This window comes from Cannabis sativa, chromosome 3 (genome assembly GCF_029168945.1).
Source record: "Cannabis sativa cultivar Pink pepper isolate KNU-18-1 chromosome 3, ASM2916894v1, whole genome shotgun sequence".
Classification (NCBI taxonomy): domain Eukaryota; kingdom Viridiplantae; phylum Streptophyta; class Magnoliopsida; order Rosales; family Cannabaceae; genus Cannabis; species Cannabis sativa.
Genome location: NC_083603.1, coordinates 72,757,478 through 72,782,520, shown reverse-complemented (window position 1 = coordinate 72,782,520; position 25,043 = coordinate 72,757,478). Strand labels below are relative to the sequence as shown.

At 29.0% G+C, this 25,043-nt stretch overlaps 1 protein-coding gene across 1 annotated transcript; it reads right to left on the bottom strand.

The window, feature by feature from the left end:
- Positions 1-9,799: 9,799 nt before the first annotated feature.
- On the bottom strand, positions 9,800-10,643 carry LOC115711394 (basic leucine zipper 43-like). Its single transcript, XM_030639723.2, has one exon. It carries the CDS (start codon positions 10,563-10,565, stop codon positions 9,834-9,836), a length of 732 nt encoding a protein of 243 aa, XP_030495583.1. The 5' UTR covers positions 10,566-10,643; the 3' UTR covers positions 9,800-9,833.
- Between the last annotated feature and the right edge of the window lie 14,400 nt (positions 10,644-25,043).

Genomic DNA, 25,043 nt, shown 5'->3' with positions numbered 1-25,043 from the left:
TTTGACATATGATGATCCCACTGCCTCTGTTGTCTAGTCACAACCGAAGAGATCAATACCATTTAGTTTTCTTAGACATATTTCACGGTACCTTGTCGTAGTGGGAGAGTTTCTAGGAACTCACCTTCTTATGACTTGGAAGACACTTGTGATTAAAATCCATTGTGAGTTTAAACAAGTAATGGATTGTCAAGATAAGAAACTAAGAAGAAAAGCCAATAGAACTATGGTTTAATCCATTCACATGGAATAACCTAAAGTTTTCTATTACAAGGACATAAAGGGAAATTTTCGTTAATAAGTCTATTCAATGGACTTAACAAAACTTCCTGTTCCTAGTATTATAGGTTTGAGTTTATCTAAACCTGTGGCTTGAGGTATGCCTGGTAATTACTTACTCTAATGCAAGCAACTTACTTTAGTAAGATGCTGAAGCATTTTCTTTCTAATGGCAATATATAGAAGCTTCTCGACTTCTAGGCATAGATTTTATTTATCTAAGGAAAAGTCCCAACTATTCCAGAAAAGATAAAGCCATGAAAGAATTTCTTATATCAACAGTGAGAGGTCTCAGATATGCTTTAGTATGCCTTAGACCAGACACCTGCTGTTGAGTGGGAGTAATGAGTAAGTATCAGATTAATCCAGGAGAGGAACATTGGAAGACAATCAAGTAAATCTTAAGATTAAGAAGATGAACTATATGTTAGTCGATAAGGGTGTATTTAAAACTCTTAGACTACACCACATCAGATTTCGAAATTTGCCTTTGTGCTAGAAAATCTTTCTGATAAGATGGTGATTACTCTGGGGGTGGAATAGTGATTTTGGAGAAGTGTAAAAACCTATCTGAAGTCTCTAGGTCTACCAGAAACGGACTGAATGTTAAAGTTGCAGGAAAGGTACTTATTCAGTCTAAGGAAAGTTCTATACATTTTTGGCACCATTCTAAATTGCCTTAACTACTAGTGTTATTTCCTGATTAACCAAAAGTAGTTGCCAAAGGTATAGAATCCAGTATCCCAAAAAGAGTAGACATATAGAGAGGAATTTCACATTATCAATGATTTTGTGATTAAGGAAGAGTAATGGTGGAGAAAAGGTTGTGTTTAATTCAACTTTTTAGATCCTATTACGAGGAGTTTACTACTACTACACTTGATTTGTATATCAAGGTGTTGAGATTATTTGAAATGCACTTTTTGTTTTATATTAGTGCAAGTGGGAGTTTGTTGGGTTTTATGCCCTAAATAAAACTCATTTCAATATAATCAGATTTACTTATTAATATAGATCAGAAATAACATTTAATGTTTCATGGTTCACATAATTTATTTCATGATTATATGTACATAATGTATGAATTCATCTGAAACCCTTTTCACATACTTGATCCTGTTTATTGTGTTTTCAACATATTGGAAAGTAAACATGACTATGTGAATAAAGTTTCCTAGATTTATCAGACACAGGGTTTTACTGATATGATAATCTACAATAGAGTTTACTTGCATTTGGAGAAATGATATGTTCTTTCCAGAGCATTGGTTAAAGTAAAGCTCAGGTTGGATGCATGGAGTATGCATCGGAAGGGACCGATGTTGAACTTTGACTTAGATTTATTTAACTTACCGTAATATTTATTCAAGTCAATATCGCCTAGTTGATCCTAGATCAAATAATCTTAATCCTGTTACGATTAGGCTCAATCTCAAGAGGCTATTCGTGTTCTTTGATTTGTTAGTTAAGCCTACTTTTGGGTCAGGGTGATACGTACATTTTGGGAACACGGTAGTGCAATTGAGTGGGAGCGCTAACATAAACATGGAATCTATAGCTTCTATCTGGCGAATAGTAAGTAAAGGATGATCTCCTTCGAGCTTGACCAAACGAAAATAAATGGTGGAGTACTCATTTCACATAAGCTGAAATATCATTTATACGGGGTTAAGTGTTTTAAGGATAAAATACATTGTAGGGTGTAACGGTAATCTAATCCCTTACAGTGTAGATCATTCATATAGAGGATCATTGATCAAATTATGATTATAACAATGGATAACTAATGATGTGTCTATATGGTGGAACATATAGAGCATTCTATATACTGAGAGTGCAATTCTAAGTTCTATGCGTGGATTCAACGAAGAATTAATAAGTCAGTGAATTTAGGTTATAAATTCTTGATCTGCTTATTGGAAGCTCGGTTATATAGACCCATGGTCCCCCCACTAGTTGAGATAATATTGCTTGTAAGACTCATATAATTGGTTTTGATTAATCAATTATAATTCTCAAATTAGACTATGTCTATTTGTGAATTTTTCACTAAGTAAGGGCGAAATTGTAAAGAAAGAGTTTTAGGGGCATATTTGTTAATTATGATACTTTGTATGGTTCAATTAATAAATATGATAAATGACAATATTATTTAATAATTATTTAATTATTAAATAGTTAGAATTGGTATTTAAATGGTTGAATTTGAAAATTAGTATTTTTGAGAAAATGAGATGCAGAAATGATAAAACTCCAAAATTGCAAAAAGTGAGGCCCAAATCCATACTCTATAGGGCTGGCCACTTTTATAGATTTTTCATCTGATATTTTCATTATTTTAATGCCAAATAATTCAAACCTAACCCTAGTGGAATGCTATAAATAGATAGTGAAGGCTTCAGGAAATTTACACTTAACTTTTTACTTTTTCCTTCAGAGAAAAACCTGAGCTTTCTCTCTCTATACCTAGCCGCCACCTTCTTCTCTTTCTTCTTCCATGAAATTTCGAACCTATTAGTGAATAGAGTAGTGCCCACACACAACAAGTGATACCTCAATCATAGTGAGGAAGATCGTGAAGAAAGACATTCAACAAGAAGGAGTTTCAGCACTAAAGAAGGAGAGAAAGAGATCCAGGTTCAGATGTTGATAATGCTCTGCTACAGAAAGGAATCAAGGGCTAGATATCTGAACGGAAGGAGTCATTATATTCCGCTGCAACCAATGTAAGGTTTCCTAAACTTTATATGTGTTTATTTCATAATCGTTTTAGAAGTTCATATTTAGGGTGTTAATCAACATACTTGTGAGTAGATCTAAGATCCTTGTAAAATAATTTCCAACACATGTATAGTACTCTTGAGATTGAACCTAACCATATCAAGATTAAGATCATTTGATTTAGGATCAACAGGTGATATTGAATTGAATAGATATTACGTTAAGTTTTAATATATCTAATCAAAGTTCAATATCGGTCCCTTCTGATGTATACTCCATACATCCGATACTGGTAAACTTTGCCAATGTCCTGGAAAGGACATAACACTTTTCCAAGATGTAAGAATACCTATCGCTGATTATACCATGTCAGTCTAAATCCAGTGTTCTGACAAATCAGGGAGTAAACTTTCGAACATATAATTAAGATTATATTCCACTGTGCTGACAACACTATAATCTTTAACAAATTCATATGTTCTGGACTTAAAAAGAATTCATACATTATATATATAATCATGAAATAAATCATGTGAACCATGTAACATAAAATGTTATTTCTGATCTTTATTAATAAGTAAATCTGATTATATTGAAATGAATTTTATTTAGGGCATAAAACCCAACAGTTATTGTGTGACAAAATTGATCTTATTTAGTTTTCATAATGTTCATTGTTGTTGTAAGATAAAATTGATTTCAGTTTATTTTTTGTTTTTTGTTCAGATGGAAATTTGATTCCCCCAATAAGGATGCAACGAACGATGTTTCTAAAGATTTAAGTACTGACTTTGAGAAGAAACTTCCTCTAATTAAAATTAAAATTCTTAGGAAGGTTATTCACAAGAAAAAAAAAAGTAAATTTGATCCAAATTTGAAGGGTTCATCTTTGGCATGTATTTTTTTAAGCATATTAATTTTTTTAATTTATTTTCTTATGTATGCTCAATTTTTTAGTTGTTCATACTAAATAATTGGTTTTCGTGTTTAATTGTTATTTTATGTAATTGAGGTTTAAGTTTCATTCATTCTTTTGTTATTTTAAAAAACTAGTTTTACTGTGTCAGATTAACGTAATTTATTTGCTTTATGTAATTGGTATTTCTGTGTCACTTTTCAATTGGTTGTTTAACATAATTATTTTTAGTAATTTAATTTAATTTATTTATATATTAAGAATTTTCTTGTGGTATGCTTTAATTTTTAAAATTAACTAGCTATTTTGTGTTTCAATATATCATTTTATTGTTTTAGGCTTCTTATGTTTTGTTTCTATATTGACTTTAGTTTTATTTAATTAGCTATCTGATGTAACTGGTTCCTCCATTTTTTAAAGAAACTATTTTTTTTTTTCAATTTATCTAATGTAACTAGTTTCTGCAATTTAATTGTTAGTTTTTTTTTTTTTTTTTTTTTTTTTTTAAAGAAACTAGTTTTTATGTTTTAATTTATCTTTTGATTGTTTTAGGTTGTATCGGTAACTGATTTCCCTATTTAGTTATTATTTTTGTTATTTTACATAATTGGTTCTAACAATCTAATTTTCAATTTGGTTGATTTAAATAATTGATTTATCCGTTATAGTTTTAACTAGTTGATTATTGTAACTGGCTTCAGTGTGTTAAATTCTAATGTCTAACACTAGTTACAACTCCAATGTCTAACTCTGGTGACTTTTTGGTAATGATGACAACTCTAACGCCTTTTTTGATGATTTTTCGACGACGATAACAACTTCAGCGAATATTTTAATTCTATTTTTTTTGCGGCGAATATTTTATTTTAATGGATAATGACTATTTTGTGTAGTGTACTGCATTGATAGTTAAGTCTTGGAGTTTTATTTTAAGAAGTTTGTAACTAGTTTTATTTTGGTATTATATTTAATTTGTTCAATATTCCATACAATATCTAGAATACAAACATGTAAAATTAATATATAATTTTTGGCATCTGTAACTATATTTTTTTTCATTAAGATAGCAACTCTAGTAAATATGCTCTCATTTCATTTTCTAGTTCTTTTGCGGCTAATATTATGCTTTAGTGGACATTGAATATTTTGGTAGTGAGTTGATGGTCTAGTATTGGAGTTTCTCAAATTGTAATTGGTTTTAATATTAGTATTATGTTGATATTAGTTTTGGTAATAGATTGATGATCAAGGTTTTAAGCTTACAAGAAATATATAAAATTTATATGAATTTTGGTGTTTGTATAGTTGAATTTTTTCTTAGAAAAATAGTTTTGATTATACAGAAGAAATTATTTTATTAATTTATTGTCCTACTAAAAAAAGTATATTGATATTATTTTAGCTTTTAGATGTTTTTTTTAAATAAGCTTTTATATTTACAATACTTGTATAAATAACTAGTTATTTTATATGATAAAAAAATGAATCATAATTTTATAATTTTTATGTATTCATTTTTTTTTTTTTTATATTTTAAGTTTTATTTTTTAAAAAATATTAGTATAATTAAGTTTGCATGTTATATATATCAAAATTTTTAGAGGAAATTACACTTAGTAAGGGATTTTAAAAGTTCTTATGATAAATATGGCACATTTAAGTTTGACCAAGTTATATGGTATTTTTTTGTTTTAGGTTTTTTTTATGGTATTTGATATGCCATATATATGTAATTAGATTTCCAAATCCCATATTTAATGTTTTTATTTGTTTGGGAAGTTTTCTTTGTCATTGATGCCGAAAAAGTCACCGGAGTTTGCTGCCGGTGCCGGAAAAGTCGCAGGAGTAGCGGTCGATGCCGGAAAAGTCGTCGGAGTTGCTGTCGGCGCCGGAAAATTCGTCGACATATGCATTGTCGCCGGAAAAATCACTGAAAAATCACCAAGAAACCAGTTTCTAAGAAACTGGTTTCTTGGTGATTTTTCCGTTGACAATGCCAATTCTGGAGACTTTTCTGACGCTAGCAGCTACTCCAGCTACTTTTCCGGCACCGACAGTAAACTTCGGAAAAGTCATCAGAATTAGCATAGCCGCCGGAAAAATTACCAAGAAACTGGTTTCTGGTTTCTTGATGAAGAAACCAGTTTTTTGGTAATTTTTCTGATAATTTTTCTGACGACAATGGCAATTCTTACGAATTTTCTGGCGTTGGTAGCAACTCTAACGACTAATACACCAACAGCTACTCCGGTGGCTTTTTCAGTACCGACAGTAAACTCTGAGAAATTCGTCAGAATTTGCATTGTCGCCAGAAAAATTATCGAAAAAATCACCAATAAACTGGTTTTTTTTCTTCATGAAGAAATCAGTTTCTTAGTAATTTTTTTTGTATTTTTTTTCTCTATTGGTTGATTGATGAAACTGGTTTCAATTATTTTCAGTGTATATCATTTTTGTTTTGTTTTCATAATCTTTATTATTGTTGTGTAACAAAATTAGTTCCTTGATGAAGAAACCGCTTTCTTGGTGAAGAAACTGGTTTCTTGATGAAAAAACCACTTTCTTGGTGATTTTTCTAATAATTTTGCTGGCAACAATGCCAATTCTGACGACTTTTTGACGCCGGCAATAACTCCGACGATTTTTTCAACACCAGTAACTACTCCGGCGACTTTTTCGGCACCGACATCAAACTCTAAAATAGTCGTCGGACTTGGCATTGTCACCGGAAAAATCACCAACTAAGAAACCGGTTTCTTCATCAAGAAACCAGTTTCTTGGTGATTTTTCCAGCAACAATGCTAATTCTGACGAATTTTTCAGCGCCGACAGCAACTCCGACGACTTTTCCGGCACCGGCGGCTACTCCGACGACTTTTCTGGTGCCGGCAGTAAACTCCGGTGACTTTTTCGACACGAGTGACAACTTCGGCAATTACTATAGTTTTATTTGTTTTATTTTTTAAAAAATAAATATGTAGGGAATTTTAATATTTTTTATAGTAATTTAATTAAGTTTTTATTTTTTATGAATTTTAAATTTAGATTTCTTTTTAATGTTTTATATGGTTTTTTTTTAGAAAAAAAAACTTCTAAAAAAAATCCTATTTTTAGTTTGATTGGTTAGATAATGCCATATTTAGTAGCATTTACTTTTTATGCCATATTTATCATAACCTTAATAATTTTTGGGGTAAGTTGAAAAATGCCTCTTTTATTCATCAATTAATCAAATTTACCTCTAATTTTATATTTATTTGAAACATACCTCTTTTTATATGTATTGTACCCAAAATACCCTTACATAAGAGAATCACATGAATAGTATCTTGAAGTGACAGGGGCAAAATTTGTACAATGTTTAAAAAAAGAGATAAAAATGATAGATTTTAAAAAAGAAGGTAAAAATAAAAGAGGACAATATAAAAAGGGTATAGAGTGTAATTTCCTCATATTTTTCCCATATTTTTTAAAATAGCCTAAATTTTTATTATTTTTCGGGAAATTATAAATGGCCGCAAATCATAGGAGTATGTTAGTTTATGTCCTCTTTTCAAAAAAATATAGCAAATGACCCTAAATCATAAGACTATGTTAGTAAATGTCCTTATTTCAATTTTTTTTTATTTTTTTATTTTTTTAAAATTAGAAGCAAATTATTTAAACATTATGGTATATCTATATTAGTTTTGTTAAAATCTTTTTTTATTTTAAAGTTATGTCAATTTTTTTTTTTAATTTTTTATGAGTTGTTTTGGGTTGTTGGTATATAGATTTTGTTGTACGGTATATTTCTATTTGTTGTATGGTATATTATTATTCTTAGATGATATTTATTTTTTATTATGATATAGTGGTATATAATTTTATTAGCATAATAAAAATAGTTTAATGTATGTATATAATTTTATTGCCATGCTACATATATTTAATTATTATTTTTATATTTTTTGATTGTATGATTATTTATTTTAAATAATATTTGATTAGTTTTTATTTTATTATATACAATGGTCATGGTATATATATTTTAATTGTGGTATATAATTTGGTTAGTATAGTATACATACATACAGGGGCGGACCCACATTGTAGCGAGGGGGGGCAGTCGCCCCCCCTGAAAAAAAAAATCGAGAAAAAAATGTATATGTATTTTAATTAGTTACAACATATATTTGTATTAAAAGATGATATTTATAGACATAATAGTAACCTTGGTGTAATGGTTAAGGTAGTTGATAAATAGGTTAGAGGATAAAGGTTCAAACCCCACTAACTACACTTTATATTTTCTTTTTAAATTTATTTACGCCCCCCTCACTTTAAATTCTGGGTCCGCCACTGCATACATATATATATATTAGTAATCTATATTTTTATTATTATTATTTTTTGTATATATGTTTTGGTGTATGGTATATGTATTTTTTGTTATACGGTATATAATTTTTTTTAAATTAAATATTTAAGTTTTATTTTCTATTGTACTTTTGTTGACATGATATATAATTTTATTAGCATATGTATATTTTTATTTTTATTTGTTGTTATTATTATATATATTTTTATTGTAAGGTATATATTTTATGTTATATGGTATATAAGTTTTATTGTATAGTATATCATTTTATTTTAGATTATGCATGTTTAGTTTTTATTTTAGTATACATAAAGGTGATATATAATTTTATTAATATGATATATATAATTTTTTTTAATAATATTATATTATTTTGTTTTATTTTTTATTGTAGGTATATACGTTTTATTGTATGGTATATGATTTTTGTTGTCTATAATATATTATTTATATTTAATATGATATTTAGTTTCTATTTTATTGTATATAAATTTTTTGGTATGTATTCATATTTTAATGGTGATATATATAATTTTGTTAGCATGATATATATATTTTTTGAGTATTAATTTAGTATTGTTATAATTTTTTTGTGGTATATAATTTTATTATTACGGTATATTAATTTTCTGTACTATGATATATCTAATACTGTTGTATATATTTAAATGATCTAATATATTTATTTATTTTTGTTACAATATAATAATATGCAATACTAAAAAAATTATGTAACTTAATTTTGTTATTATATATATATAATTTTTTTAAAAAATATGTAATAAATCTATTTTTATAATTTTTATTAGCTAATTAATTAGATTTGGCCATTTTCTTAATTTTTTTAAAAAGTGGACATTTACTAACTTAGTTACCAAATTTAGGACAATTTTGCATCTCAACCCTTATTTTTCCTATACTTTTTATAAATAACCCAATCCAATACGCTGCCTACCAAACATACAACCCATAAGAAAATTATAACCGACCAAAAAATATTGTGATTATAAGAAAACAAATCGTGCACACAACACCTAAAACAAAATAACTGATAGAGTTTTTATATTTGCTGATTTTCCACGTACAAAATCCATCTAACGACACTCATATATGTACATTTATAATTTCCCTATAGCATACATTTCAACTGCAGCTTTATGTACTTTATTTCTACGGTACAATTGACAATGTAAGAATATTGACACCGATCCATATAAATATATATATATTGGACCAAATTCACAATCCCAAGCAAGCCTACATCTACTATTATAGAATCATCATTTTTTTTTTGATAGATAAAGTAGCATAAATTAATTCATCTAAAAGAAAAGACAGGTTACTTTATATAGTTCTTTTTGTTTCTTTCTTTTAATAGTAATATAGCTTAATTATACGCGTAGTTGTTATAAATGAAAAATTAACGTCGTTCTAAATATAGTATAATTTTGAGGTAGCTAGCTAATGGTATTCATAAACAATGGATTTCAGGATGATCAAAACCTAGTTATGAATAGGTAATGTACTATAAATAATAATAATAGTAGTCATTATTAATTAATGAAGTAATTGCATGGAACTAACAGTAGCGGAGGGTGTAGTTGGAGCTTGCTGGGGTCTGCTATCCTCACCTACAATACTCCTCACAGGCAGTAGCATATCAGACAATATGATTTGAAGGGAAGAAACCTTTTCCTTGAGCTGAGAATTCTCTTGGACTATCTGTTGATTGGAGTCCAACAATTGAATAAGCTTCTCCGAAAGCTGGCGGTTAGTGGTTTGTAACTGGCTCACCAAGTACTGAAGCTCTTCTATTTGCATTTTCCTCCTCATTCTCGACCGCCGAGCAGATTCCCTGTTGGAAATCATTCTCTTCAGCCTTCTTGTGTCGTTCACGGCGTTGTTATTCACATCCTCTCCGCAATTTCGCTCACTCAATTCCATGTTGTTTATGTCGTCAGTCGCCACCGAATCGTTGCCATTGCTGCCACTTCCGCCGCCTGGGGACGATATGGATGTGTGCTGATGAGGAAAGTTTTCATTAGGGTTTGGGAAGAGCCTACCAGTAATATTATTAGTAGTGATGCAAAATGGGTTTTGCTGGGGTAAAGATGAGTGATGGCCTAGGTTTAGAACTTCAAAGCCATGCCTATTATTATTATTCATCAAGCTTGGAAACAGAGGAGCTTTTTGGTTAGCTATTGAAGATACTGATGAGTTTATTGAATTATGAGATGGGCTATGACTAAGTCGTCCCTGCTTGATATTAGACCCGCTATTTGATTCCATTGGTTGGAGATGATTATAGAGGAGTTGAGAGTCTTTAAAGGAAGAAAGAAAAGAGATATTTTATATGGTGAAAATGTTGATCATATGGCATTGTTGTGTGTACATATTCATTATATAGATTAATTTAGAGTGTGTGTTTTTGGTAGTTTTAGGTATATATGTTACGTTTTTCAATGTTGGGTTCCACGTATTGTTTGCCGGGATGTATATAAAATTTTATATATCGAGAAAGATATGTATAGAAGTATAGCTCTTAAAGTGAGCCTTGTTTTGTCAGGTGATATTCAATATTATGAATTATGCTCGTGGTGGGACATTTATTTAGACAAATTAAGACGCAAAAATATGGTTTAAAACTTTTGTCGTCTACAAGTTGAAATTAAAGCACCGCTTATTGTGCTTTTCTTGTATAAATATATTAATAATACACTTGTATATATAGCATGGCTTCAATTAGTAATTATTCTTTTAATAAAATAATACATGTATATCTAAACACATAAATATGGTAAGAATTTAGGAAAAAAAAAACTGCAGATTTAGTCATGAAAGAAATGATCATAATTTTTTTTTCTCGAAAATAAATTATGATCAATGGAGAAATCACGCTTATATGTATATGAATTATATAGTATAGGGTGCTATTTTGGCTTTTATGATTGTAGGAGTGTTTCTATTTTTGACATGTCTAGAAATAATTTATTTCATGAAATACTATAAATAGTACTTATAGGATAGATTCAATTAATTTAAAAAAAAAATCGAATAATTCATGTTAAAAAAATTGTTTAAGTAATTAGTTGAGTGTATTTTTTTCTGTGCGCGTCCAACTGAATATCTTCAACTTTGTTTTGACACTGTAAAGTAATTATTTAGAAAAAAACTTCCCCAAAACTAATATAATATATATGCTAGCTATAACTATGATAAAGCCATCATATAAATATATTTGGATTACATTTTTTCATATGCCAAAAATAGATATACTCTATAAACTTTCGATACACACATAAGTTCATATATGAAAATAAACTAATAAGCCTAGAATATATAACATAAAAGGTTGGGTATTATCTTAATCTTTTCTATGACAATAACTAGAGATTAAAAAACTAAAGCAAAAGTGGTAGCCAGTAGGTACCCCCGTTAAACATCCTTAAGCCTGGACATCATGGATATTTTTCATTTAGCCAAAGTGTATTGCAGGGAAATTTTCACACCTAATAAAATTAATAACATTAAAACTGTTTAGTAATACAATAGAAGAAATAGAAACTGAATAAGCCTCCTACCCTACCCCAAAGGGAGAGTTCGAACCAGCACTATGCTTTAACAACTATCTTAGAGTCCAACCCAATCAAAACACGTGTCCAACCATTGTACAACTCTTCTGATTACAAAGAACTCAACCTCAAGAATGCCACTCACTGTCATGAAATCCAGAATACTTAAACTCCCCTGCTCTTTTTGGACAACGCCTAATCCTGCTCGATCCCCTTCCATTAAAGCATCAACCTCGAGTGTTATTTGTTGTAAAGGAGATAAATCGGCCTGCATATCGCTACCGTTGAGTAGCAAGAACCTCATCTTAATTTCAGTTGGGGTATTCAAATTGGTTTTCATATTTTGTGTACTTAACTTTTATATTAATCAATTTAATTTTAGAATGAAAGTTTTCTAGCTTTATTATTGGAATAATTACATAATGCACCATTTTTTTTGTAAAATATTTATATTTTTACATTCAAAGAATATTTTTTTTTTTACATTTTTACAGTTTTTTAAAAAATAACACAAAAACAACATAAAATCAACAAAAAAATTACATAAAAGTAACATGAAAATAATATCAAAATAATAGCAAAAAATAACAGACATATAACAAAAAATCAACAGCAAATTAACAAGATTAAAACATAAAAAGACCGTATTTTCTGTAAATAAAATAAAAAAAAAATCGTAAAAATGTTTAAAATATCGTAAAATCGTATTGTTGTAATTTTTTTTGTTATTTTTATGTTTTTGTGAAATAATCGCATAATTTAATACAATACAAATAGTATTAAAAATTAATAATTAATATAAACTTTTAAATAGTATCAAAATATTAATAATTAGTATTCACATATTTTTTTTGTGGTAATATACTGATATGTAAATTAATACTATTTAATATTATTTTTAATAATTGGGGATTTTCTATTTTTACACTTGAAAATAGTTTTTTTTTTTTTTGTATTTTTGCAGAATTCTACATAAAAATCCTATTGCATCTAGCGCTGCAACTTAAATCGCAACAAAAAATCGTATAGCAACCCACATAGAAACTACTGGAGAAACCACTTTAGAAACCCAAATCGTAAATTTGAAAAAAAAAAAAATTAAAAAAACAGTATATGAAGTAATTCCGTTTAATAATTTGGTATCATATATTTAATTACTTATTAGTATTGTATTAATTTAATAATATTTGGTATCCAAAATAATTTGTTATAATATGCATTATGTTGCTATTATATAATTAATGGTATCATATATAATTTTGTATTACTTGGTATCCAAATAAGTACTAATTGGTATATAAATAAATCAAAAAACTCATTAGTATATATCTAAACGTTTAGCTACTAAGTAGAAGTATATATTTTATGCTATATAATGTCCAAATAGAATGAAAGTATGTTAGATTTCCATGAAGGATAATAATAAAAAATTTAGGATCAATATTCATATAAATAAACTACTAAATGTTATTTAAAATTATTATTTTTTTCTCGCTTTTATTTTGGACCATTATTAAAGTGACATAATAGTACATACTTTTTTTTTTTTTTTTATTATTTCAAGTATTCACACCACTTAACAAAAAAATGTTTATTATAAAAAAAGGGAATTAAGCTGCGCGCCACTTCGCACAGGGTTCAATTTTTATAATTTTTTATGATATAAAATATATTATACTTGTTGAGTGATATAAATTAAAATATAGTATTTTGATATGTGTAAGTAATAGTATTAAAATTAAAAAAATATTATTTTTAAAATATATAAAAAGATGATATTTTGTGATATATATTGAAAATAGTAGAATTAACAAAGAAATTGCATGTATTAACATAAAAGAATAAATAAAAAAAACTACTTATAAATTTATTAAATTGGGTTTGTGATTGATGGTGTAGTTCTTTTTAAAAAAACTATTTAGACCTATTTTTTTAATAGAAAGAAACAATTATAACTACTATTTATGAAAATTTTTACATTTTGTTTCATATATAAAATGACAACTGTAAAAAGGGGCGTCACAATATTATCTTTTTTAAAAACTAAAAAAATGAGGGATTTATATAAAAGTGTTAATGATAAAATTGGTCTATATGAAATATTTAATAAGAGAATTAATTTTAATAAATTATGTGGAGGTGATATATATATGCTTAAATCATAATGATGGAAAGGGATGTCACGATTCATATGACTAATTTCTTCTATATGGAAATGTTTATTTGTCTTACTGTTTTGTAATAATTAAAATGATAAATACCGCATGAAGTTGGTTGTGCAATCGGGTGATTGTTATAATTATATCGTGTCTTGTACAATCATTATAATTATTGAAAAATTAAATTAAATTTATGATTATTTTTTTTGTATTTTTTTAATTTAGAAATTTATATATTAAGTATTTTTTTTTATTAGATGAGTATATAAATATATTAGATAATTATATATAAAGTTGATCTGAGAACTCAAAATAATAATAAAAAAAGATTATAACTAATTGGGTAATATCAAGTGATAAATTAGCCATGTATATTTAGAAAAGTCAAAATAAATGTAAGAATACTTTATTTATAATTTGGAAGTATAAATTTTTTAATCCATGTGGAATTTTAATTAAAAAAAAAAAAGAGTTACTAAGAAGCCATATTTCTCAATATTTACAAAATAAAATATAATGATACAATGAGTCTAATTGTAATTAAATATTTTTACTCTAATCTTAAAATTTTTTCTTCCTAACCCTCATTAACAATTGTTACCCCATTCAAAATGCTACTGATGAAGCAAAGAAGGAGCTCCTTGAAACTCAGCTGAAATTACAATCTGATCCTCTTAATTCAGACCTCAAAGCTATAGAAATTGATGTTCGTATAAAATATGGGCAGCTCCTGAAAGGTCTCAACTCCTTTTTGCACCAAAAATCCAAGGTCTCTTGGATTAAAAATGGAGATGACAACACATCCATCTTCCATGCTAGTACCAAGGAGAGGAGAAGGTCTAACAGTATTCTTTCTATTGAAGACCAACAAGGAGTTCGAACTGATAAAGCAGATGAGATTTCAGCTGCTTTCCTTTCTTTTTATCAGCACCTACTTGGCTCTAAAATGGAAGGAAGGAAGAAGGTTAACAGAGGAGTTATGATGTTGCGGCCTCTTGTTAACAAAGAACAAGCAGATTTGTTGTTGAAAGAATTTTCCAAAGATGAAGTCAAGAAAGCTATATTTGCGATCCCGGGAATCAAAGCACCAGGTCCAGATGGCTACACTAGTTGCTTTTTTCAGGATAATTGGGACTTAATAGGAGAAGATATCAGTGAAGCGGTGTTGTCTCTCTTGCATACAGGTCAGATCCTCAAAGAAATTAATACTACTGTTTTAACACTTATTCCTAAATGTAAGTGCCCTAATACAGTAAGTGACTTCCGTCCTATTGCATGATGTAATGTCATTTATAAAACCGCCACTAAACTCATTTGTTCAAGGTTGAAAGCAATACTTCCTGATCTGATTGTGCAAAACCAAGGTGGATTCATTTCTGGGAGGTTTATAGCCCATAACATCATGATTTGTTGATCAGACACTATGGAAGGAAAAATGCTAAGGCCACCTGTATGATTAAACTTGATCTTCAGAAGGCGTATGACACTCTTGATTGGGACTATTTGGAAGAAATTCTTTATGCATTTCAGTTCCCTGAGAAATTTATCAAGTTGATCATGATATGTGTTCGTACACCCAGGTTTTCACTCATGTTCAATGGTTCTTCACATGGATATTTTGAAGGGAAACGGGGATTAAGACAGGGAGATCCAATGTCACCTCTGCTTTTTGTTCTTGGTATGGAATATCTATCAAGAATAATGTTGAAGATTGGAGCTAAACAAGAGTTCAAGTTCCATGATAGATGTGCTGAACTCAAACTGAATCACCTGATGTTTGCAGATGATGTTATACTATTTTGCCATGGCGATTATAAGAGTATTTACTATATGTTACAGGGGCTTAAATTGTTTTCATGTTCATCTGGGATGCAGCCGAATCCTAATAAATCTGCTATATACTGCTGTGGTATGGAAGACTCTGAAATGCAACGCATTCTTGATTGCTTGGGTTTCAGCAAAAAAGAGGTACCTTTCAAATACTTAGGTATCCCCATTTGTGCGAAACGAATTTCAGGAAAGGAATGTATGGTTCTAACAGATAAGATGACAGCCAGAATCAAAATATGGAGTACTAGAAACTTATCTTTGCCAGGGAGAGCAGTTCTGGTTAACTCAGTTCTCATGTCAATTCATTCATATTGGAGCCAAGTTATAGTGCTTCCAAAGCGAACTATAAGGGATATTGAAGCCATCTGTCGAGCATATTTATGGAAAGGAAATCAGGTTTCTCAAGGGCCAGGTCCAATTGCTTGGGATCATGTGTGCCAACCAAAAGCAGCTGGGGGGATCGGTTTGAAAAGAATAGCAGAATGGAATATTGCTGCAATGACAAAATATGTGTGGGCAATTGCGAACAAAGAAGATAACCTGTGGATTAAATGGATACACTGTGTATACATTAAAGGAGAGGATTGGTGGACTTATCAAGCTCCACCTCAGGCTAGCTAATATTGGAAGAAATTGAATTCAGTTAAAAGCACAAATCAAAGGTGTTATGGACATTCAGCAATTCGTAAGCGCCAAATACAGTATATCAAATGGCTACAAATCTCTTTGCCCCTCACAAAGCAAAGTGAATTGGAGTCATGAGGTATGGAATAGATTCAACATCCCTAGGCATAACTTTTGCTTGTGGATTACAATCCAAGATAGAATTAAAACTAGAGAAAGGTTGTACAAACACAACATCATTGGAGAAGACTATTGCTTGTTCTGTATGGATCATCCAAAGACTACAGAGCACCTTTTCTTTTCTTGTCCTTTCTCTACTATTTGTCTCTCTCAAGTTAAAGCTTGGCTAGGATGGAGAGTTGAAACAATAGACTTGAGCAGATTGTGCAGGTGGCTGGAAAGAGCGAAAATGAGCAAGTTTCGGAAGGCAGTAATCACTGCTGCAGTGGTTGCTCTGGTGTACCATGTTTGGAAAAATCGTAATGATTTGCTATGGAATTCAAGGAGAATAGCATAAGATGTTGTTGTCCGTGCTATAAAGGAAGATGTAAAGAATAGAGTGTTGTGTAATTGGCCAAAGAAGCACACCAGCTGATGCCGACTGGTTTGCTCTTCTATAGCAACTGATTTTTTTTTTCAGCTGATGCCGACTGGTTTAGATGCAGCTGATGCCGAGTGTTGCTCTATCGCAGCTGAGGCTGACTGGTGTTTTTTATAGTTACAGCTGTAAAATATAACACACAAGGAAGTTGTAATTACATTGTAATGTATAGATAAAAACCGGGTCTTCTTTTGAAGATGCCAATAGGATGTAAATGTGTTTTTGGAGTAATGAAGTACATGATTGATTGATAAAAAAAAAAAAACAATTGTTACCCAATTTTTAATCTATCTTAATTGTAATTATTTTCATTAATATTGAGCTTATGATATTATTATATTTTATGTTGTAAAATATAGGGTCTAAATTATCATTTAATAGTAGTTATAGACATAGGTTAGTGATACTACACTTACACTGGAAAGAAATATGTCCCAAGTTCAAATACATATTTGTTGGGTTTTATGCCCTAAATAAAACTCTTTACAATCTGATTAGTTATCAATACAAGAAATTTGAAGTGATTGGTGTTTGCATGAATTCTACATGCTAATGGTTTGATATGTTTATTACATTCACACACACAAAATCAGTTAAATCCAGATCATATGTACTTATTCACAATTATAGTATCGTCAACACAGTGGAATGTGGTTGTGATCATATGAATCAAAAGACTTGGTCCCTGTTTCATCAGTGTTATTGGATTTGCACTAATGTGATAATCAACGATGATGTGTACTTACACTTGGAGTAAGTGTTATGTTCTTTCCAGGACATTAGTAAAGTATACTAGTTTCGAATGTATGGAGTATACATTGGACTGGACCGATATTGCAACTAAGTTAAGATATTACAAACTTACCGTTATATATATCTTTCCAAGTCAATATCAGTAGTTGATCTTAAGATTAAAAGAATCTAAATCCTGATATGCTTAGGCTCAACTCAGGAGTACTATTCATGTTCTTTGATTTATTAGTTAAGCCTACTTTCAGGTCAGGGTGATACGTATATTTTGGGAACATGATAGTATGATTGAGTGGGAGTGCTGAACATAAATATAGAATCTATAGCTTCTACTGGTGTATAGAAGTCAAGTGATGATTCCCTTCGAGCTTAGCAAATAGAAGTAAATGGATGAGCTCTTGTTTAACTGACTAATTATTAGATCACTAAACACCATTTACAGGTAGCTAAGTGTTTTAAGGGGCAAAATACATTGAGGGGTGAGAACGGTAAAGAAATCCCATCTCGATGTAGATCATCTATATAGAGGATCTTTAAATCACAATAAGATTATAACAATGGTTAAATGAGATAGCATATTGATATCGTGGAACATATAATATGCTCTATATAAGTCTGAGAGTGCAATTCTAAGTTCTAAGAGTGGATTCAACGAAGAATTAATAAGTAGGAATTTACTTGGTAAATTTGGTTCACTTATTGGAAGCTCAGCATATAGATCCATGGTCCCCATTCTAGTTGAGAACATTCTGCTTGTAAGACTCATTAATTGATTCGTGATTGATCAATTATAATTCTAAAGTTAGACTATGTCTAATTTTATGAATTTTCACTAAGTAGGGGTGAAATTGTAAAGAAAAGAGATTCTAGGTTTATTTATTTATTGATGGACTTTATATGTCTAGTTAATAATTAAATTAAATGACAATATTATTTAATAATCTATTTTAGTTATTAAATAATTAGTTTTGGCATTTAAATGGTTAGAATTAGAAAATTGGCGTTTTTGAGAAAATAGAAATAAAATTTGGTAAAACTGCAAAATCAAGTGGGGCCCACTAACACACCATGGCCGGCCACTATTTGTGGAAATTCAAATTGATTTTTTCATTATTTTAATGCCAAATAATTCCTAACCTAAACCTAGTAGTTGCCTATAAATAGAAAGTGATGGCACAGTCAAACCACAAGTTTTCATAACATCTTCTGACAGAAATTTCTCTCTTCAGAAAAACTGAGCCTTCCCTACTTTCTATACCTGGCCGAAACCCTCTCTTCTCTTTTCTTCTTCATAAATTTCAAACCCTAGTGAAAGAGTAAAGTGCCCACACACAGCAAGCAGTAACTCAATCATAGATTGGAAGACTGTGAAGGATCAAACTTGAAGAAGAAGGACATTTGGGCTCAGATCTTGATTATACTCTGCTACAGAAAGGATACAAGGGTTAGAGATCTGAGTGGAAGGAGACATTAATTCCGCTGCATCAATGTAAGTTTTTCTTAACTTTATATGTTTTTAATTTATCGTTTTAGAAAGTTCATATTTAGGGTGTTTAAACAACATACTTGTGAGTAGATCTAAGATCCTGGTAAAATAAATTCCAACAACTAGCTCAGAGCCATGGTAATTGATTTGCTTGCAAGAAATTTGGACTTTAAAACGATTGTTTGTTATTTGGATGGTTTCATGTTGTATTGAGTGTTATATGATGATTGATTGATGTTTTGTGAATTTTCGTGAAAAATAATTGAAATTTTGTTTCTGGAATTATTTTTATTGGATAGTATGGAAAAAATTAAGCAAGTTACTTTTTTACAGAACTCAATTTCGATTTAATTTGAATTAGTTACGATTTTTTTAAGATTCAAAAAAAAGATAAGGTGGCTGTGCACCTTCACGCGCGCGCGGATTCAGACAGCAACGACCGAGCTTGCTGTCTGAATCTCTCATGCGCGCGCAGATCACTTGTTTGATCCCCCCTACGCGCGCGCAAATGCTGCCAGCTCCCCTGTCCGCCGAGGTTTCTCGGCCCAAGCACCCATCTTGCGTGCGCGGACAGTATGCTTGGCATACTGTCCGTACAGCTCCCAAATTTTTCGTTTTTCTTCATTTTTTCATGCTTTTTCATGGATTTAAGTTCCGATTTTTTGTGTAGTTTTGTATTTATATATTTAATATTCCTAATTCAATTCTAATTATCATAATTAATTTATTTAATATTTTTTTTTAATTTAATTAACGATATTAGTGTAATTTGAATTTGAAATTAGTAAATATCTATCTTTTTTGCTTGATTATCTATCTTATTTTTTTAAATTTGATTATATCTTATCTTATTTTTAAATTTAAGGTTAGATATTAAATTTTTTAAATTAATTTTTTTTTAAATAATTTGACCTTATTTAAATTTTAAATAAGATAACTATAATCATGTAATTTTAAATAGATGTAAGATATTTTGCTAACTTTTAAATTTTGTTATTTTATTTATTTAAATTAAATTTAAAATTTAAAAAAGATATTTAACTTATCTTTTTTTAATTTTTATTTATAAAATAACATTTAATTTTTAAAAGTAGTTAGCAAATTTTGAAATGATATTTAGGTTAGTTGAAACCTAATTTTTCAAAATTGTAGGTTTAATTTTAAATATTTATTTTTTAATAATTTCGAAATTTAAATTAATAATATTTTTTTATTTTTCGAAAATAAATAATTTTTTTTTTTAATTTTTCGAAAGTTAATTTTTATTATTTATTTATTTAATTAATTATTTTATTTTCGAAATTTATTTATTTAAAATTAAATAAATCATACTTCCAACTATCCATCTAACCTTGTTGCAGGAGTATGTGGTTTTAGCTTGTGTGTAAGTTTTCAAAACCTATTATTACTTGATTGCAAATAGCCATGGTTAACTTGTTGACAGATCCAATGATCTGATTTTAACTCATGGCTCCCTTGGTCAAGTTAATAATTTGTAACAGGTAAATTTTACAATCTTCTTTCATCTGTGTATGACCTAGCAACATGATAGGATCCATCCAAGTGTGTACCTGTGTGAGCCTATGTGTTTATTTTATTATATAGATGCATATAGGTTGTTGCTAAATAAAATGTCACACCATGATAGATTTTATTTAGGTCCATTTAGGTATTGGACCTATTCAATTAATAACAGTTATTTATTTTAAGGTTAAATTCCTCTCTTTTTGGCCTTGTGTGAGAGTTGGGAGCCATAGAAGTGCGTACAACATACTGAACCCAGCACCCCCTCACATGAACTACCCCAATTGTGAAGGCCCATTTGCCTGATTTAAATAACTGTACTAGGTTCATTATATTAGTTTGACCTAATAAAATTGAATTAGCAACATAATTAACTTTTGAAATATATGAAATTTATTTTCATTTTAATATTTTAAAGTTAATTTTAAGAAAAACACTTTTAGTTTTAGATATTATTTCTAGACAAACTAGTTGTATTTTTCTTGTATTTAATTAAATATAGAATTTTAACTAACTAGATTCTTTCTGGAACTTATTTAATTAAATATTCCTATTTAAGTTAAAAATTAGTTGTATCAACTGATTTTTCTTATCTAACTTAAATTTGAATATTTTATTTAAATTTTAAATTAAGTTGAGGAATCCTAGGCATTAGTTATTAAAGATTCTTAAGATATTTTTTAAGTTAATACCTTTTCGAATATTAACTTAAAATGGAATATTTTCAAATTAAGTGGTTATAACTTAATTTTTGATATTTAATTAAATCTAAATTTGAAATTATTTAAGTTTTTTATTTTTTTTTATATAACTTAAATTAGATATTTTTCAAATTTTTTGTTGAAAAGATACTTAGTCAAATAAGATATTTTCTAGATAGTTATTTCTAGACTACTTATTATTTCTAATATTCAAATAGGAAAATATTATACATTGTGAAATTAATTATTTAAATAATTAATTTTGGTACAATTTTATTAAGTATATTTTTTTTCCTAGTATTAAACTAAATTAATAATTAAGCCTTCTCTACACTTAATTATTTACTTCTTGAATTTAATACATTTAATTAAATTGAAAATTTAATATCTAAGTTGATTTTCATCATGATACTTAAATATTTATTTTTCATGACACTTCATTAAATAGAAAATTATTTTTAAGTTGAAATTTATTTTTTCAACTTAAATTTAAATAATTTTCAAAATATATTTTTTTTATTTTGTTAATCAATTTTGAAAATATGCATTTTATTTATGCAATATTTTTTGAATTTATCTTGAAAAATAGATTGAGTTGTAAATTAATTATTTATTTTAATTAATTCTTGGGCCAACTTAAATCAATGATTTTTTCATATATTGATTAATTTTAAAATAAAGAAAGTTAAATTATAAATATTATTAGAAATTGAATTAATTAGACAAAAAAAAAATATCTAGATAGGTGATATTTTTGCTTGAAGTATTTCTTTTCTAATTTTTATTATTATTTTTGAAAATTTGTATAGTGTTTAACATTTTAGATGAGCTGACAACTCTATTCAATAGATGGTACCTTTGACTCTCGCCTAAACGGGACACTGATATCATTTTGTTGAAAAACTTGGAAATTATTTAGGATTGAATTTTTTTTAAGTATTTTCTCATATCATTCCTACTTGCTATGTGCTTATAATTTCTGAATTGATTTTGTGTTTAGACCATTATTAATTTCTATTTGTTGATTTCTATTATTTTGTAGTATCCTGTATTATCAAAATGAATCCCATGTTATCACTGTTGACTGAAAATAAGCTGAATGGATCTAACTTTAATAAGTGGAATGAGAATATTAATATTGCTCTCATAGGAGAAAGTGCCTTGTTTGTTTTAACTGAGCCGTTACCTGAAGTGCCTGGGGACAATGCATCCAAAGCGTTGAAAGAAAATTATGAGTGTTGGCAGAAAGCAAATGACAAAGCTCTATACTTTATGCTTTCCAGCATGGTTGACACCCTCAAAACTCGGTTTTCTAAAACCGAGAAGGCTGCTGAAGTTATGACGAAGTTAAATGAGCTATTCGGTAAGGCATCACTTCAGTCACGCTTTGACGCGACTAAGAAGTACATCAATGCACAGATGGAACCTCATCAAAACGTGCGTGACCATGTTCTCCTCATGTCAAGTTATTTCCAAGAAGCCCAGGATCATGGTGCTGAAATGGACAGTGCTACTCAAGTAAGTCTTATCTTGAATAGCCTGACTCCAGCTTTTCTACCATACACATCAAATTATGTCATGAATAAGAAGGAAATTGACTTTCATGAATTAGTCAATGACCTTCAAACTTATGAAAATTTGATTGGAGGACCCAAGAAGAAAGGGAGCAAACCTCACAATCTTGGGAATGGTAATGGGACGAACAAACCTGAAGCAAATGTTGCCTCTGCTTCGAAACCCAAGTCGAAGAAGAAGTGGAAGAACACCAAGAAGCGAACAAAAGCCATGAAACAGAAAAAGGCTGCTCCTTCTGGTGATGCTACACTTAAAGGAAAGTGTTTCTACTGCAATGAGAAAGGTCATTGGAAACCCCAATGTCCTAAACTTCTTGCAAAGAAACAAGGTATTTCTATTTATAAACTTTAAGAGTTTTAGTGAATTATTATCCAATTGGATTTATGATTCTGGACTAACTTTGTTTATTTGTTTTCTTCTTCTTATAGGCCAAGCTACTTGAACTCAAATGAGTTGGATCGGAAAGCTGGACCAAGGGTGAAATCGTCCAGATGAAGATGAAGCTCTTCAATTTATTTTTGAATTAATTGTTTTAGTTTAAAGACAATTTCGATTTCAAATTTTAGTTAGGGATATTTATACCTGTTTTTCTCATATTGTTGCAATACATTTTTTTATTAATAAAGTTTCTTTTAATTTTCGAATTCAACAATTGCAATTTATGAGATTGAGCTTCATTTAATTTATCCTCATCAATTATTACCACATTATATTTATATGTTTGTATGTGTAAGTGTTTTTATTATTGATACAAATTCTATAATATTTACAACTCTTCATAGAGTTATATTAAATAAACACTAAAAACTATTTCTATGTTTATTAATAATTGTTCATTCTAATACAATTATTAAGAATTTGTTTAATAAAAGGATCTTTTGATCTGATAGGGGTGGAGAAAAATTAAGAAAACTATGCAGTTCAACGATCTTTTATATCTAATGAACTCTGGATAGTATTCAACTCCACATAAACTCTATCACACTTAGAGAATCATAATCTTTACAACATTTAGGGGTGGATCATAATCTCTATATACTTAGGGGTGGAGGTTATCCACAAGTAACCTATATGTATATTCTTAGGGGTGGAGTCTATTCCACAATTCCCTATGTAACGCATATTTTCTTTAAACATGGAAGTAATATAATGAGTTAGCTATTATCAATATAAATGCTTGATCTTGATTGTATGTTCCATTTCGTTTTACTATAGTAAGTAAAAGTTTGATACCTATAAAAGTTATTTGATAAAGTTTCACACTACCTTAATTGAGTGGGAGAATTTTAAAATTCTATACCCATCTTCATCAGGTTGACACTTGTGATAGGTACTTAAGAACACTACTGAAAAGCAAATCTAACCATTCACATGGATAGGTATAACTTATCAAAATTATGAGAATAAGATAAAGAACTCTAGTTCAGTCTATTCGAATGACTTGAACCTAGAATTCTTAATCCTCATAAAACTTTATGGTATCTTAATTTTGATTAATTAATCTCTGGCATGTATTTTTCACTTCAAATACTAGTCTGCTATGTTGATGACTTAGTCTTAACTTAAAGTTTCAGACCAATACAAAAGTCACAACTAGGTAACTCTCCAAACAATCAGAGGTTAAAATTATTATTTAACCAGACATCTGCTATTGAGTGGGAGCTATCTGAGATGTAATCAAATAGGGAACATTAGAAGATATTCAAGAAAGATTTATGAAAGTGATCTATATGTTAGATATTAAGGAACTGTGTATCAGTTGTCCTTGTATCTCACCAACTCATTTCGAGATCTTTGAGATGGTGCTTACTTTGGGGGTGGAGGAATTATTCTATAATAATTCAAGCTCTACTAGAGAAGAATTATAACTTTGTAAATTCGAATATACCAAGAAAGTTATATTGCTGAAGAAAAGTCTACACTGTATTATCTCAATTCCTTATTT